Here is a 16,235-nt window from a genome sequence, read left to right as displayed (position 1 = left end):
TGGATGACAATAAATGTTATGTTGTGAAGAAGCTTATTAAAATGATGCCACGGTGAATGTGGCTGTAAAGAGAAAGGCGACAAAATATTAGAGTGCGTGACTTTTTTTTTTTTTTTTTTTGGATGAGCAGTGTATAATTTCCTTCCTCCAAACAAGCAGCAACTGTCCTGCAGCCAGTGAACACAGTGGTTTCTGATGATCCACAGAGGCTGTGTGTCCATCTGAAAACATGCATCTGTCCAACAGTGATCTGCAGAAGAAAGAGTGGCTGGAAATGGCTACTGCGTAGTATTTAGAGTAGTAGTAGTAGTAGTAGAAGTAATCTGTAAAGCAGCTGTGTGGTATTCGTTCACGTTGTCCACCTCAGTAAGATGAGACAGTGGTGGATGATTTCACGGCCTCTCCGTGTCTAATCAGCTCCATATGTCCACTGGGTGTATCTGCATTTATACAACCACTGGTCAGCAGGCAGCCAATCACAGCCCTCGGAAACCCTTCTCACATGGCCTCCAGCTGAAACACACAGTAAAGTTAGGATTCACACTCGACTGTTCTTAACGATGACGATAAAGAGAACAAATGCTGGATGTTTGTGTGTTAGGTTCAGGGCCGGTTCCTTATTCAGTAATTTGATGTTCGACACTTGGAAATGATGTTGACATAAGAAGCTGTCATTTATTTTTCATACAAATATGAGGTATGTTCAGGTACAGTACATGATTAAAAAGTCACAGCTTTCCTTCTCATCACCTGCTCTCTTGTCTTTAATAGAATCAAGAAGCGTTACAGACGCCACACAGAGCGAATTTTAAAATAACCTGAGCTGCACTGGTTTGCTCTGTAGACATGTGGGTTTAGTTTGTTTACAGTTCAATCAAAAAAAAGAAACTAAGAACGAAGGGCAGGGGGATTTGATTGCTTACTAAAACGTCTACATCGATTTGTCAGTGTGGAACATGTGGAATGTGCTTAACGGTGACTTCACTTTACAGAGTTGGTCGCGTAGAAATAATCAAAACAAGTTCGCAACAGGAAAACAAATCAATTCAGTTTGACAGAGGCCTTGTTATCTGCTTCAGTAGGTACCAAAGTCCTTGTAAAGTCTGGTTAATTTTAAAACGCTTGCTAAACATTTTCCAGGCATTAGATCAGAAAGAAGGTCACAACACAACTGGGACTTCCTGTGTTTGGAGAGTTGAGCTGGTCTTAGTTGGCCAACAGAAAGTTGCTGTCGATGCTGCTGCCTCTTTGGAGCTCAGTGACCAGGTGATGGAGTCTTTCTGACAGAGCCACCTGTTGGCAGAGAAGACCACATGAAGTAAAAGGGGTCTGTGTCTTAGAGAGGTTGTTCTGTATCTCATTGACACTCACTGTGTACGATTCGGGCTCCTGCAGCCTCTTATATCGAGGATGCAGAGTCTGGAGGGAGCTCTGGACCTTCTCTCTAGTTTGTGCAGCGCTGCTCTGAGGGTGTGTGACCTGGACAATGTGGGAGACACATTTATAGAGACAGAATTCCTCCACAGTAACTTTAGAAGTTATTTAACATGTGTTCAGTAAAATCTTCCCAAACATGTGCGAACAAACTGAGTTATTTTAAGTCTTGTACCGTTTCATTTATCACTGCTTCAGATGCGGTGCACGCTCTAGGTTATTAAATCCTTCTGTAAGTATGTAAATCTGATTTAAATCAAGAAATAATCTGTTCAAACTCTCCAACTTACAGCGTCTGCTTCTCATAATTCCTTCTTGACAGTGTGTTTCTGTCAAGAATGTCTTTCACCTGTAGTGTGTAGACAGCTCTCACCTGTCCTTTAGTAAACACCTCCTGATACAGACAGGTGACCTGAGCTGGAGTGACTGAGACAGAGGACGAATCACAGCCCAGTGGGTAACAGCTCAGAGGAACTGCTCCTTCTGGAGGAGGCTCCAGTGCCAAACACACCAGGTCCATAAAAGGATGGTCTGCAGAGGAGAGAGGAGGGAAACAGAACACTGTAGAAGGTCCGAGAGGTTCATTAGACACCAGGGAACCAAAGTGCGGCATGTAAAACGTCCATCTTACAGTCTTACTGCTTATGAACCAAACACTATGTTCTTCATATTTGTCTAAGCTCTGACTGTAAGTGTCAGCTATTCAGTAAAAAAAAGTTTGTTCTGTGTGTTTTACTGCTATAAAATGAGAAGCAGATGTTGTAGCAACATCGGGACCATAAAATGTTTGTGATGTTTAAAATCACAACAAGTTTTCCAACTGTAAACAGCAGGTTCTGTTTAAAAGACATAACATCAGCATGGGTGGAAAGGTCTTATTATTTCTGAGATGCATTATAATACCAGCTGTAAACGAGGCCTTGAAGCATGTAACACCGTCTCTTTTGGGATCTTAAATGTGCAACACTCTGATCCTCACCCTCAGCATCCAGGAGCCTGTAGACAGCTTTCCTCCCGGGTACAGTGCTTTTCTGTGGGTCCTCGCTGATCTTCATCCTCGGCCTCCCCCTCACCTCCACCAGCTAACAACAGTCCGACATACAGATGTTAATAGAAAAGAAGAACTGAGTTTGGCGCGTTCAGAGACGTTTCCAGATACAGTAAGTGCTGTTTTGCGTTTCTCATATGACCTTATAGACACAACCCAGCGAGGGTTGTTTCGTGCACGTCACCAGATGTGTTCCGACACCAACCACGTCGATCTCATTCTCCTGAAACAGTCATATACAGAGCATCAAGCACAAACAGGGAATACAATCAGAAACTCTTTCTACACAATCACTCTCTTTACCTTCTTGTTGAGCTCAATCATGCTTTGCTCTGATATGTTATTGGTCCCAACAATGATAAGTGAATTAAAAGCAGGGACTGAAAAACTGCAGACACGAAGCAAAATGAACAATAAGAAAAAAGGGAACAATGGAAACTGTGTCACGTACTACAGAAGATCATCTCTCAGGGTGGGTTTTAGAGACATACTAATGAACATGTGCAGCATGGTGCCTCACTCACTGCTCACTGCAGAGTCTGAAGACACCACGGACATCGAGCGACTGCCTGCACAGGTCCCCGCTGTCCAGACGAACCCCCACAGGCCTGTAGCCCAGTTCACACAGCGCCAAGGCCACGGCACAGAAATTCAAGAGGCCGCTACTGAAATCACATACACACAATTCATATTACATATATTTACTCTCTCAAATTAAACCTTGACATACAGTAGTTACCATTAAGATTAAACAGCTCCAATAACAGAACTAAACTAACTAAATAAGTGAACAGTAGTGACACAAAATTATTTATATTATAATAATAATAGCATTATTTATAAAGCACGTATCAAAACAGAGCACTAAGTGCTGCACAATAAAAACAGGCAATTAAAAAAAATAAGACAAAATTCAATCACAATAAAATAATAAAATAGGTTAGAATCAGTCAAAGCTAGCACAAGAATCTCATTCTTGTGCTAGCCAGTAGGTGGCAGTATATAACATGAAATGTTGTGTGGTCCAATTAAAAGAATTTCTGATTTCTGATAAGATTTAGGAGCATCCATTTTTTTTTTATATCAGACATACACAATTGTAGGGAACCCAGTGTAGCATGGTCCATGGGTGTGATATGGAGATACAACTGCGAGTCATCAGCATAATAGTGGAATGAGATATTATGTCTGCGTATAACATCTCTGAGAGGAAGCATGTATAGTGAGAATAAAATTGGACCTAGTATTGAACCTTGGGGTGCACCATATCCAGTAAGGGAGAGGGAAGATGTGAAGTTATCAATAGACACACAAGAGTTCCTATTAGTTAAATATGATGTAAACCAAAGTAATGCAGTGCTTGATAGTTCCAACCAGTGCCTCAACCTATCCAAAAGAATAGTATGGTCATTTGTGCCGAAGGCAGCACTTAAATCCAACAACACCATGACAGAACATTTACCAGCATCAGCATTGATTAAAAGGTCTGTTAATGACTGAGGGCTGACTGGAACTTTAAAAGAATATTATTAGTTTCAACAACAGCAAACAATTGACCAGAAACCATGTTTTCGAGAGTCTCAGATACAAAGGGTTTGGAGATGGGGCAATAACTGTCAGTTAAAGTTGGATCAAGTCCAGGTTTCTTTAACACAGGCTGTATACAGGCAACTTTAAAATAATCAGGGACACAGCCAGTAGACAGTGATCTGTTGAATATAGAGAGCAAATGTTTCCTAAACAGTCTGTGGCATTTAATAAGAACCTGGTTGGAATAATATAACACGGACTGGATGTTGCCTTCAAGTGAGTTATAGTCTCAAGTAAAAATGGTTCAAGGAATTCAGATATTGATGAGTCACATCCAAGAATGATGGATTTTGCATGATCCCACATTTTATTGACTCTACTTTGGAGACAAAGTGTGACAGGAACTTGTTGCAGTCAGCAACAAGTTGGTAAACATGTTGGTAAACCAGCTGGATTAACTGGTTTATCAACAGTTACAAAGAGGAATCTAGGATTACGATGATCGGTATAAATAATTTGTAAAAAAAACGAAAAACAGGTGTCCTAACATCCTTAACCATTCTATTGTAAATGAATAGCTGCTCCTTCATTATCACAAAGTGAACGATAACTACATGACTTCTGAGTACAGAACTCAAAAGCACTACGCTCATTGAAAACACATGAACATTTAAATATAGTGCTGCTGCAAAATCTAAATAATAATAACACAGCAGCATAATGTACTACACTATTTTATTGGACAGTGAAATTACTCCTGTCACGAGACAGGAATTTGTCAGAATCTGAGTAGTTACCAGCCAACGCTGTAGCTGTCAATCACAGGCAGGAAGTTCTGAGGGTAGGCGATGGCGTAAGACAAGAAGGCGGCTAACTCGCCCTCTCTGATCTTCCCAGACTCGGCTCCCAGAAGCTCACACACATGAGTTAACCAGCCTTTTGTCAGCGAAACAAAGTCGACTGGGTCCCGGTCTCCATCTACCGCCGCGAGAGTCTGAGTGGAAAAAAAAAACATTATGAGCAACTTTGTGAAACCTCAGCAGGAATGAAACAGTTTGTTTTTGAGGAATGTGAACTCCACTGTTGGCAACATGTTCGGTGCCTGTAGCTCTTTGTTATCCACATTTTTCAGTTTTCAACACTGATGAAAATAAAGTTCCAGACTTCAGAATAAACTCATTAACTCTTATCTAACTCTAATCGCCTTCAGCTTTCAAAGTCTGCACAGATTACAGAAAACCAAGAGGCTAGTGTGTGGGCATTAAGCTTACCTCTTACCACTAAACCCTTTGATTCGTGCACATAAAACCACTGAAATTATACATGGACAGCTACGTGCAAAACCCCTGGTGTGGTGCATCAAGACAGATCAGAGGCGAGAGCAGATACTCACCTGTGGCCAAACCTCCTCCAGGGAGTTAAAGGAAGTGACGTACGAGTGTGCCATGGTCCCTGCGACAGGGATCCCGAACAGGAAACCAGCCTGGACGTTACTGGTGAGGTCAAACCCTGCAGGGAGACAGTTTCCAGTCATTACTTGCTTTATTACAGCCATGATTCAGGGCATTACACCTGAACAGTGGCCATCGCACAACATTCACCTCCCATGTGTGTGTATCGTGAGGCGGTGAGCCCTCCATCTGGTCCCTGAGCCCTCCTCAGGCCAAGCTCCAGCAGCTTCCTCCTGGGACCAGCTGCCAGGCGGAAGCGGGCAGCATTACTGCACACCAGGCTGACAGCGGAGAAGAAGAACAACAGGCTATTTTATAGCTTCAGAAAGTTATAAGGGACTGTGGCCAGAGCTGTGGCTGGATGACTGATGGTGGAACCCACTTAAAGTACAGACGAGAAACCACAAGCAAGAGGGGGAGTGAATGGAGGCAGAGCTGATCTCTGTAATTTGGTTGTTTGATTTTTGTTTATGTGAAATCTAAATAAATCCACCTAAATATACAACTTTAAAGACCCTTCGACGTGTCTTTGATTTAACATTAAACACTAAATCACAGAAAAGTACGAATCTGGTTTTTCATGTCGTTATTCGCTGATTGTTTCTGTCGCTAACAGCTCCGTCTGCTCATTTCCCCTGATTAGTCATATTTGAACTAGTCTCTTCACTCCGCTCCTCTGTGATGTTTACTAGTGTGATGACTCTACTGCGTAGGAGTCATTCCATAATGTGGCCCCTGCTAGTTTTCAGAAACCAGCTGCTGTTCACCAGCAGTTAATGTTGGTTATGACTTTATGACTTTGATATTTAGGTAGTTAATGGAAAATATATGTAAAAATATACAGAACATGTAGTTAAATCAACAACTCTCTGAGCCAGCACATTACCAGCAGGACTTGTTGCGTCAGTCTAACCTGACTTAGTGTTAATTGGTGTTCCTAATAAACTGTTTATGTTTCAGACTCTCACCTGACCTTTCTGTATTTACCTGTGTGTTGGTTTTTACCTGGCATAGTTAACCAGACACAGTAAACTGGTCTCAAGCAGTTGCACCACAGCCAGAGGACCGGCCACCTCCAGCAGAGGCACCTGCAGACGTTTTAGACACAAACCACATGTTAGACCTTCTGACCTCCCCACACACAGACTTTGTTTGTGACCTTTGACCTGCAGCTCACCCTGGCAAACACCACCGTGCCCTCAGGGACGGAGCGGATTGTGACACCTGAACAGTCCAGGCCTCTTAGGAACTGGAAGAACGCGGGGTCGGTGTTTGGGGGCAGGACCGAGCGCAGGAATTCCACATCTGGATCCACAAAATACAACATTAGAAAAACAGCTGGATGCTGGGACTAAAACCAACAACACACACACACACTTTACAATAATAGAGATACAACTTTCTGTACGAGGGAACCTTCAACAGATTTCACCGTGATCCTCAGCAGTAGTTACCAGCGTGCCTGCACCTTTCACCCAGTGACATCTAAACTGCGTAGGGTCATGGACGGATGCAGTTACGGCTTTTACTTCACAAGAAACATTTAAAAGGACAAACTGCTAATTTGTTGTACAGTAAATTATTAGAATTAGATTCAGCTCAACCAACAGCATTAAATATTATTAAATGAAGCATCAGTAATAATCCAACATGCTCTTACTTGAAGCTCTGTGGCTGCATGTTGCAGAGTCTTTGTTGTACTAATCTGTGTAACTACAACACTGTGACATGAGAAAAGCACTTTCTCCACGGTGGGTGTCCACAGCTGAAGCTCTTCTACTGAAGTTTTATCGGTTATTGGAGCAGAAAGCTTCACATTTCTCTCCCACACTGATCCTTACAGCACACGGCTGATTACGGATTGTTCTGTTGTGCTAAAGGTCAGAGTCACAGGACAGACCGTAGCCCACCTTCAGCCCCCCCACCTCGCAGGGTCACGCGTGCCATTGCGTATTGCGCAACCGGTTCGGTTTGCGTAAAACCGGTTTGGATCAAAGAATAAAGTTAAACCGGATGTAACTAGATTTGGTTATTAAATGTAATCATGTGAAGAGAAAAGTTCCAACTCTCACCTTCGTCTGTGAAGTGGAAGCTGCGCAGGAACAGCAGGCAGTCCTCCAGACCAGCGAACAGCGAGAAGCCGCCGCCGAACGGGTTGTCTCTGAAGAAGAGCTCGAACACGGCCGGCTCCTGGTGCCGTCCGGACCGCCAGTACGCGTACGCCATCGTGAACTGGTACAGGTCGGTCAGTAGCGGGGGGACCCGCTCCCGGAGAGACCGCTCCTTGGCCTCACATGTGTCGCTGCACGGAGCTGCCATGTTCTCCAAGCACCAGGTTCAGCGATGCCGAGGTCTCTGGGACTTGCAGTTCTCTGAGGTCCCTCCTTCACCTACTGAGACTCAGATCCCTCAAAGGCAGGACAGGGTCCTGTCAAATCCAAATCCATTAAAAGTAGAACCGGAGGTTTCCTGGATCCATTTGATCAGAAGCATAAAAACCATGAAGTTATTTATTTTTACAGTTTTCGCTCTATAAGAAAAAGTTTGATGACTTTTTATGAATATTTTTCTCCTTTAAGACCAAATATTAGTGCTGCTTTAATCTAAGTAACGAGGAGGAAGTATATAGTCAGTGTATAAATCCAAAACACATGAAGGAAAAGTTTAGTAACACATAATAAATCCACAGATGGAAGATGGATCACTTCCAAAATATAACTGTAGTGGTTGGAAACATGTGACAGGGAAACATGCACAGAAACTAAAATTAAAATTAATTTATTGAAATCACAGACTGAGTTCAGCAGAATATTTAAAATGATGGAATCTGTTTTCACACAGTGGCACCTGAATTCCAGAAGCAGCTTTATTTATCTGTCACTTAATGAGTAACAATAACAGTTAGTTTAAAAACGGCTGGTTAAAGCTCTACTCAAGAAGAGTCTCTTAATAATGATCAACCAGTAGTTAGAGAACTAAACGAGCTGCGTGTTGGTCACAGATCATCTGACATCAGAAGATAAATGAGACAAAACATCAACTGTTCAGTTTTTATTTCCAGGTGTTTTTATCTGGATCTGAACACAACAAGACGATAGCCACTCGTTCATCATGTGGGCAAAAGTATTGGAACATGTGACTGACAGGTGTGTTTTGTTGTGTCCTTTTACATGAATTATTAAAACATTAAATTTCACTCGATGTCTACGCTCGGTTTCAGATTTGGGTTTTGTCTGTTCAGACTGGATTTATAGTTGTAACCAACATAAAAACCCAGAGAAACAGAGAAGATGGAAAATCAATCAGAGCCTCTGCACAAACACGATCAACTGCTCTTCCTGAGATTTCTTCTGCTTTTAAATTAATATTTTTATGAAACAAATAAAATAAATAGGTTGTTAGATTCAAATGTTGTAAGAAAGCAAACTCCTTTTAAATTATTTTATATATCATTATGCATTTGCTGCCCCCAGTATATTAACTGAATATAAAAACACAGTCGTCGTTTTTATAAATTATTTTTATGCTGTATGTTGATATAATTTTAGGTGTTTGATGTCCATAAATAACTGTTTGCAGATCGATAGAGGCTGCGTAACTCCACAGTATCCATCTTCACCACTTCCACTTTAGAACAGTAATAATATAAGGATGTCATTTCAAAAACTACTTGACATCTTCAACTTGTTCTGCTCACTATCCCGGCTCTCCCTGCTGCCCGCTGCCTTTTTCTTCTAGGGGGAAAAATCGTGAGAGCTCATGGGTCAATGTGTGTTTGTGTCCTCCCCAGACGAAGTGTGCAGGCTGCCCCGAGGGGCTCTGCTCTGTTGGGTAAATGAAGAAGGGGCTAAGCTCGATCGCCAGAGCTGACCTGACCAAGCCGACCCCCCCTGAGCGCTCTGAGGAGGGGTGGTAGACCCGTCCGCTGACGGGGTGCATGTACAGAGCCTCTGGGCGAAACGGGACAGTCAGCTTCTCGGCCCCTCCACAATAGGACAGCACGGGTCCCTGGTGGTTCTGCAGCAGGTGGGTGAAGACGACAGGTCGGTCATCGCAGCGCAGAAAGTTCCTCTCTCTCCCACACAGGGACAGGAAAGGGAAGTCCTCCTCATGACGGCCACTCTGATTAGAACGAAGACGACTGAAGAAGAAGACCAGGAACTGTTTATCTGTGGAAAAGGGACAGGTGACGAAGTAAATATACTTTAGTTAGCGTGTCCCAGCCACAGGTGTATCAGGTTTGAATGTTTTCAAAGATACATCTGATTAAAACTCTAGTGAAATAAAAACCATGTTTACCTTTGAAGCAGGTCACAAAGTTCTTCACTTTAGTGTCATCGAGGAAAAGCTGGAAGCGGAACAAACATCAGCACCAGATTCATGTCAACACAGTCTGAAGGTGTCATTTAGAGGCAGCACACACTCACCTGTCCCTGGTGGTCCAGGTAGTAGAAGTACTCCCGGATCCGTGGTTCGGGGCTCTGGCCCTGGATGTAGGTAGCGGCGGTTCTGGAGGCGGTTCCGCCGGCGGACAGGCCGCGCACAGCGGGCAGAACTGTGCAGCTGAGAGCCGCAGTTCGGAGGAACGACATGACGGAGCGGGCTCAAAGAAATGAAAGATGTTCAGGAATAAACACACGAAGGAAACAGACACGACTCGAACGGGCGGTGTCACCACAGGAACCCCCTCATGTTACTGTTTACGGTTGGAGTTTCAACCCGGAAGATTTTCGCTGTTGCACCATGTCCGCTGTTGACTGCTGCCACCTGGTGGAGATTAAGATGAAGTTCAATGATTAGATCAGAGAAACATGATCAGTAAGAAATGAACAAAACACAACTAAAAAGTAATTAGAACAGAAGTAAAGAGCTTACAAAGAAAGATAAACACAAAAAGAAATACAAAAACGATTCTCTAAATTAAATCCTCTAAAGGGTTAATACAAATATATAAATAATTCAGATTTGTGTGATGATCTTTTGCTACTTATATGTAATAATTCAATACAGTACCTCTAAAGAGTATTAATTTGGTTTTTGAGGAAATGTTTACGAAAATATACTCTTGGATGTCATAGTGAAAACAGTTCTGTAAAGTCATATTAATTGATTACAATATTAAAATTAATTCAGGGGATTGAAACTGTTACATCTACTCACAAAGACCCCCTTCTATTGTCCACCTATTGCCATCAGCCCTTATACAAGCTTATTTTCAGCTTATGTTTTTAATAAATTTATATTGCTCTGTAGAGATTTGTTTTTACTTTGATATGGAATAGTATTTTTATGTGTTTTGGTCAAAAAAGCTGAATAAAATAAATAATTTTTTTAATATAGAGGAAAAAAGGTGACACATGGAGGTGAAATCATTGACATTATTGACATAAAAAACTACAGATGTGACAAAAGGTGAAGAATATAAACTACATAAACTACATAAACTATACTGTAGAAGAGATAAATGAGCACTTTAAAGTAGCATTTGTACAAAAACTCCATATGACGTGTGTTTATTGACTGATTCATGCTGAAATCCATTAAGAGTGACTAATAAATCTTTTTGTATCTTTGTACTTCAATGAAGGCTCAGTTAGCACCTCCCTACCTGCACCTGCGGGTTTCACTTCCGCGTTTCGCCCCTCCTCTTTTTCCAGGTGGGGTGGAGCTACCTGGACTCAGGTACAGGTGAGTTCGGCTCGGTGTCCAAATAATGGACTTGTAGTCGGACTGGGAGCAAAAGAATCGACGTCAGAGTGAGTTTAACAGGTCAGCTGGTGGTCGTCAGTGGATCATAAAGGTTCAAGTCGTGTTTTAAAGAACAGTCGTTGTTTTTGTGTTTTAACCTAAAACTGTCACGTTAACGTTACGTTTACTACGTTCTGACGTCACTTACGTCAGCGGTCGTCCGCATGTTTACGACCTGTTTACCTGTTGTGTCGCACCCTCAGGTGTGTCTCCACCGGCAGGTACGATATGAGCAGCTCGTCCCGTTCAGACCGGGAATACCGGGACAAACCCGGAGGACAGTACCGGGAGCCGCGCGGCGACCGACGCTCGTCCGGCAGGTGTGTTTACGACTAAAACTGTCTTCTTAGTGTAAATGTCTGTGGTTTAACAACATTTAACTGGCTAACAGCGCTAAAACACCAACAGCACCGACGGTTCTAGTTTCAGAGTACTTCTTAAAGTATCTCCTCCAGATGACGTCACTGGAGCTGCACCGCTCCTCCAGATGACGTCACCAGCTGCAGCATTAGCTGCATGTCACATTGTACAACTGTTTTAAATTTAGCCCATATTCCTATTTTATCATGTAACTGCTTTAAGAGTTAGTAATACTTCAATTATTTCTAAAATAACAGCATAAAAACAAGTATTACTGAAGTATTACTAAAGTATTTCTTCAGTATTTCTTCAGTATATCGAACACTTCATTTACATATAATACTACAAACTACAAGAACAAGTAGTTGATAATTTACTTGATGTATTTATATCATGTAGTATTAATTCTGTAAGGTCTTAACCTTGCGATGTAAAGTGACTTGTGACGTGTTTCTATATAAATAAACTGAATCTGCATCTCTTCCTACGTGACCAAGGTCTTCCTCTCAAGCCCCCTACTACCCCAGAGAAGCGGGCCACCCTCGCAGACATGTCCGGGAGGACACCCGAGGGGAGCGCCGTGAGTCCAAGTGCACACACGTCTGCTCCAGAAGAGGTAAGAACACAGATCAGAGTGAAAGTATCTGGGTCGAATAAAACAACATGCAGCAGAGGGCGGATTGTGGTTTCAGTGGAGCTCATTCCTTCCTCCTACTCTGAAAACTGGACTGACTGGTTTTAGGTGTGTGCTGGTCTATTTTCTCACAGACTAACATGACACCTGGATGAAAAAGAGAGACAACCCTATACAGGGAAACAAATTATTAACCTCCTTTATGAGATTAAACCAAACCCTTAACGTTGAAATGACCACAACCAAACGTGTTTGTTCCAGCTCATCCAATCTGTGTGGTAGCAGGTTTTTCATTATCCACCTGAACAAGGTTCCCTGTACCCAAAGTAGCAAAACGGCTCCACAGGATTATGTTCCCACCACCTCCTTCACCAAACCAAAACAGCAACCATGTCCCAAACAGCTCAGGTTTGGTCTCAAGTCCAGAAGATCTTGTTTACATCGGTATTTTCTCCTCCAGAGTTTTAGAAATCTTCCAGTTTTGTCGACGCGCAGGTTTGTTTGTTCCACTGGCCCCATTCATTAAAGTCGCTTCTATAAAGTCACTTAAGAGACTTTTGGTTGTGGTAATTTCCACGGTTTGGGTTGAGAGGGTTAATAATCTATTATCTATTATAGTCCTGTGTGGTGCAGACATGAGAATAGTTATCAGTAAAGCTTGATAACCTCTAGGATTATTTTACTGCAGCTGTAGTAAACTAATAAACATACAAACAGTTAATTTCACTACTGATATTGATCAAAAGTCACGTCAGCACACTTTCTTTAAGGAGCATGTTAAGTTGCTTAATTTGACTTTCTTCCTCTCCACTCCCCTCCCCAGGTGTCATGCTGATCTGTGCTGTACTCACCAACGGCCTGGTCCTAATCTGCGTGGTGGCAGCTCAGATGGTGACATCAGGCATGTCCTCGGGGGCCGGGATGACCAGCTTCGACATCAACACCAACATTAACCTGCAGGGCACCGAGCTGCAGCAGGTGCGAGATCTGGACATGCAGTACAGCCAGATGAGGGCACCGGGGATCTACGGGGGCATCGCCTTCAGCCTGACCTTTGGCGTCATCTCGCTGTTGTTTGTGGTCAGTGGTAACAAACCCCCTCACCTGATGGCCCAGAAGCTGCTGCTCGGAGCGCTGGTGTTTCAGGCCGTGGGTGCAGTGATGTACGTGGTGGCTGTCGGCCTCTACCTGCACTTCATTATCAGGGTCAACTCAACCGATACGTGCAAATTGCGAGAGAGGTTGTACGCACGTAACGGCTACACCTGGATGAACTGCGACGTGAGCGGGGCGGACGCAGCTGTGGCTCTGTTCGGGCTCATCACAGCTATCCTGTATACAGCCGGCGCGGCATTCACCTTCCTGACCATCCGACGAGTGAAGCGCTACCTGCAGGAGAGAGAGCGCAGAGAGACGGGGAGACAGCAGGACCGAACTCAGCTACAGAGCCGAGCAAAACCACAGAGATCCTCGCAGAGGGTTGAAGCCATCTCTGTGTGAGGAGCAAGAAAGGACGGGCATCTAGATTCCTGTATCATGAAGCGAGACTAGTGGGTTTGCCAGATAGGTTTGGGTTCAACTCAGGTTTTCTGGTTTCATGAAGCTGCCTTAGTTTCAACCAGGTCAAATCACCACGGTGATAACCTGTGTTGCACGACTCACCTGTCCCAGTGCAGGTGATATTAGGTGAATTAGACCGACTTCTGCACAGACAGCTCACTGGGATGGAACGAATGTATTCTTAATTCCTACTGGGTCCAAACCTGGACAAAAGTAATGCCTTCGTTTCCATAGCTTAGGAATTAATTTTCTTAACTACTTCTGTGTCACCAGGGATTCTGATATGTGTGTTTTGAGCGTCGTGTGAAGCAGCAGTTGTGTTGTGCAGCTTTCATATCTGATAGAGGCACTTTGGTTTATCTCACTAAATTTTAATGTTTTTTCTGGTAAAAGTGAAACTCTCATATTTTAAATTCATTACATGTGAAATTAAATACTTAAATCCCTTTTTGTTTGTTTTATTATCCATGATTATTGCCTACAGCTCATGAAAATAAATAAATCAGTATCTCAAAAATTTATCAAAAAAAGCTTTTTACAGTACATTAATTCAGGTATGTTTCTATGAATCTGCGTTTGTTTTCTCTGATCTGAATCAGAATCTCATGAATATAAATGTACTGAACCATACAGAGATATATGTATTTATACTGTAAATACGTGTACTACAGTACAGTACTGTATTTATTCAGTAATTACAGGATTTTTGATTTTATGAGCTGTAAATCGTAATCATCAAATAAAAAAACTCTCTGCAGACTAATCTAGACTAAATGTCACCAGGGCCTTTGGTGCTGCATCGTGTACCATCATCATTACTGTTTCTGTAAAATATAGAAGCACCATTTTTATTTTTCAACAGTTTACTACACTGACGACTTAGATTGTAGGTGTTTATTATCCGCAGCTAATGATTGTATTTTATTCTTAGACCTGGTCACTGGGCTTCTTTACACTGATTTCATTCTAGTTTTTTCTCTTTGCTTTGGAAGCAGAAACAACCTCACTGTACTTCTGAATGTTTTCCAGTGTATTAAACTTTAGATATGTGATTTTTATTTTGTATATTTTACCTCACTGAACATTTTTCTCAAAGCTTATCTCTCTTCATGATACAGGATGGTTTGATTTTTAACTGTTTGTTGGATTAGACTGTGCACTCAAACAGCAGTTTCTATTAATATTGTGTACTGGTATAATTGTGTTTTTGATAGTGCAACTAAACTGTACAGCTTTTATGAAGATTTCGTCTACTCAAATTAAACGTCCACCAATGTGAAATGATTCCAGACGTTCTTTTACTACATGTGATAAAGCAGACAGCCTGCAGGAGGCTCCAGGAGTCTGTACAGCTCCTTTGCAGATGTTTTGTTCGCTCTGTGCACTTCAGAGGCTTCTTGCCAGCGGTCACATCACTGTTGCATGTCCTCGTCGCTGCTGTCACACAATGGACCACACATGCACAAAGGACACAGCAGAGATGTGACCGTTCAGTCAAGACTTAATTACTAACAAAAGAAATTCTGCAGAGTGAGGTAATTACCCAAGTTCTAATTTTACCCGTTCAGATAACACAATGCAGCGATTGTACCACAACAGCACAAACAAGACAGCGTGACATTAGCTGGTAGAAATGAACGATTGTCGTCTGTTGCTGTGCAAGTTCTTATTTAAAAATTAAAATCACTGTAGTGATGTTTTTAGTTTGATTTCGAGTTTTAACACATCGTCTCTGAAGATTTCTGCCACAAATCTAATAAAATGTTGATTGAATAAAACTGAGCTGCCACTAATGATTTATATTGTTAATCTGATGCTGAAGTGACTGATACCAAACAGTCTCCTGTTTTAGTCCCTGCTGCACTACACTAAATATACATTCACCTCAAACTTTATCTGACTGTGAATACAACTAACTGCAATCTCTCCTCTTCTCTCTCTTTCCCTCTCCCTCTCTCTTTTCCCTCTTCCTGTCTCTCTGTCGAGCTACACGTCATTCCACCCTTTGCCCTCTGGACCTGTCTGACTCGTCCTGATGCCCAACTTCTGGCTGGAGATCTCGTCGCCTGGATCCACCGTTTGCCCTTTGGGATGCGTTTGGAGACTGGATTGGTCACAAGCTACTATGATGTCGGTCCCGGCCTCGGCGGACGTCGGAAGCTGTTTCTTGGAGGTCTCGACTCAACGCTCGATAGTCCAGGAATGGAACAAGTCTGCCTGCAATAACTAACTGGACTCCATATTAACTTAAAAGACTAACTGTTATACTGGACTGCTGCCAACACAGCATGTAATCACCCATATGAGGATGGGTTCCCTGTTGAGTCTGGTTCCTCTCAAGGTTTCTTCCTGTTGCCTTCTCAGGGAGTTTCCTTTTCTTTTCTCATACGTGCCAGTCAACAGTTTCTGGATTGTTGACTGGTCACTAACTATTGAACGGCATGGAAAGACCTTTGTGACATGTTTTAAA

At 42.5% G+C, this 16,235-nt stretch overlaps 3 protein-coding genes across 5 annotated transcripts; 1 reads left to right on the top strand and 2 right to left on the bottom strand.

The window, feature by feature from the left end:
* Positions 1 to 655: 655 nt before the first annotated feature.
* naprt (nicotinate phosphoribosyltransferase) lies at positions 656 to 7,938 on the bottom strand. Its single transcript, XM_026346109.1, has 13 exons — positions 7,536 to 7,938; positions 6,641 to 6,768; positions 6,469 to 6,551; positions 5,614 to 5,744; positions 5,406 to 5,521; positions 4,810 to 5,006; positions 3,007 to 3,147; positions 2,786 to 2,870; positions 2,625 to 2,705; positions 2,414 to 2,516; positions 1,808 to 1,965; positions 1,372 to 1,479; positions 656 to 1,293 (listed from the first exon to the last, which is right to left on the bottom strand). The coding sequence occupies exons 1-13, from the start codon at positions 7,780 to 7,782 to the stop codon at positions 1,207 to 1,209; spliced, it is 1,665 nt and encodes a 554-aa protein (XP_026201894.1). The 5' UTR covers positions 7,783 to 7,938; the 3' UTR covers positions 656 to 1,206.
* Positions 7,939 to 8,311: 373 nt separating this feature from the next.
* On the bottom strand, positions 8,312 to 11,158 carry c4h8orf82 (chromosome 4 C8orf82 homolog). Its single transcript, XM_026346114.1, has 4 exons — positions 11,072 to 11,158; positions 9,891 to 10,230; positions 9,763 to 9,811; positions 8,312 to 9,632 (listed from the first exon to the last, which is right to left on the bottom strand). The coding sequence occupies exons 2-4, from the start codon at positions 10,053 to 10,055 to the stop codon at positions 9,160 to 9,162; spliced, it is 687 nt and encodes a 228-aa protein (XP_026201899.1). The 5' UTR covers positions 10,056 to 10,230; positions 11,072 to 11,158; the 3' UTR covers positions 8,312 to 9,159.
* Positions 11,128 to 15,543, top strand: si:ch211-191a24.4 (uncharacterized protein LOC100150331 homolog). 3 transcript variants are annotated; one of them, XM_026346111.1, is made up of 4 exons: positions 11,128 to 11,232; positions 11,415 to 11,531; positions 12,069 to 12,187; positions 13,029 to 15,543. In XM_026346111.1, exons 2-4 carry the CDS (start codon positions 11,440 to 11,442, stop codon positions 13,703 to 13,705), a joined length of 888 nt encoding a protein of 295 aa, XP_026201896.1. In that variant the 5' UTR covers positions 11,128 to 11,232; positions 11,415 to 11,439; the 3' UTR covers positions 13,706 to 15,543. The 3 variants fall into 3 exon arrangements, with proteins under 3 accessions (XP_026201896.1, XP_026201898.1, XP_026201897.1); XM_026346113.1 differs by having other exon boundaries at positions 11,137 to 11,219; XM_026346112.1 differs by having other exon boundaries at positions 11,171 to 11,263.
* Positions 15,544 to 16,235: the final 692 nt, after the last annotated feature.

The sequence above is a fragment of the Anabas testudineus genome, chromosome 4 (assembly GCF_900324465.2).
Source record: "Anabas testudineus chromosome 4, fAnaTes1.2, whole genome shotgun sequence".
Classification (NCBI taxonomy): Eukaryota; Metazoa; Chordata; class Actinopteri; order Anabantiformes; family Anabantidae; genus Anabas; species Anabas testudineus.
This window is presented reverse-complemented; position numbering and strand designations above follow the sequence as displayed.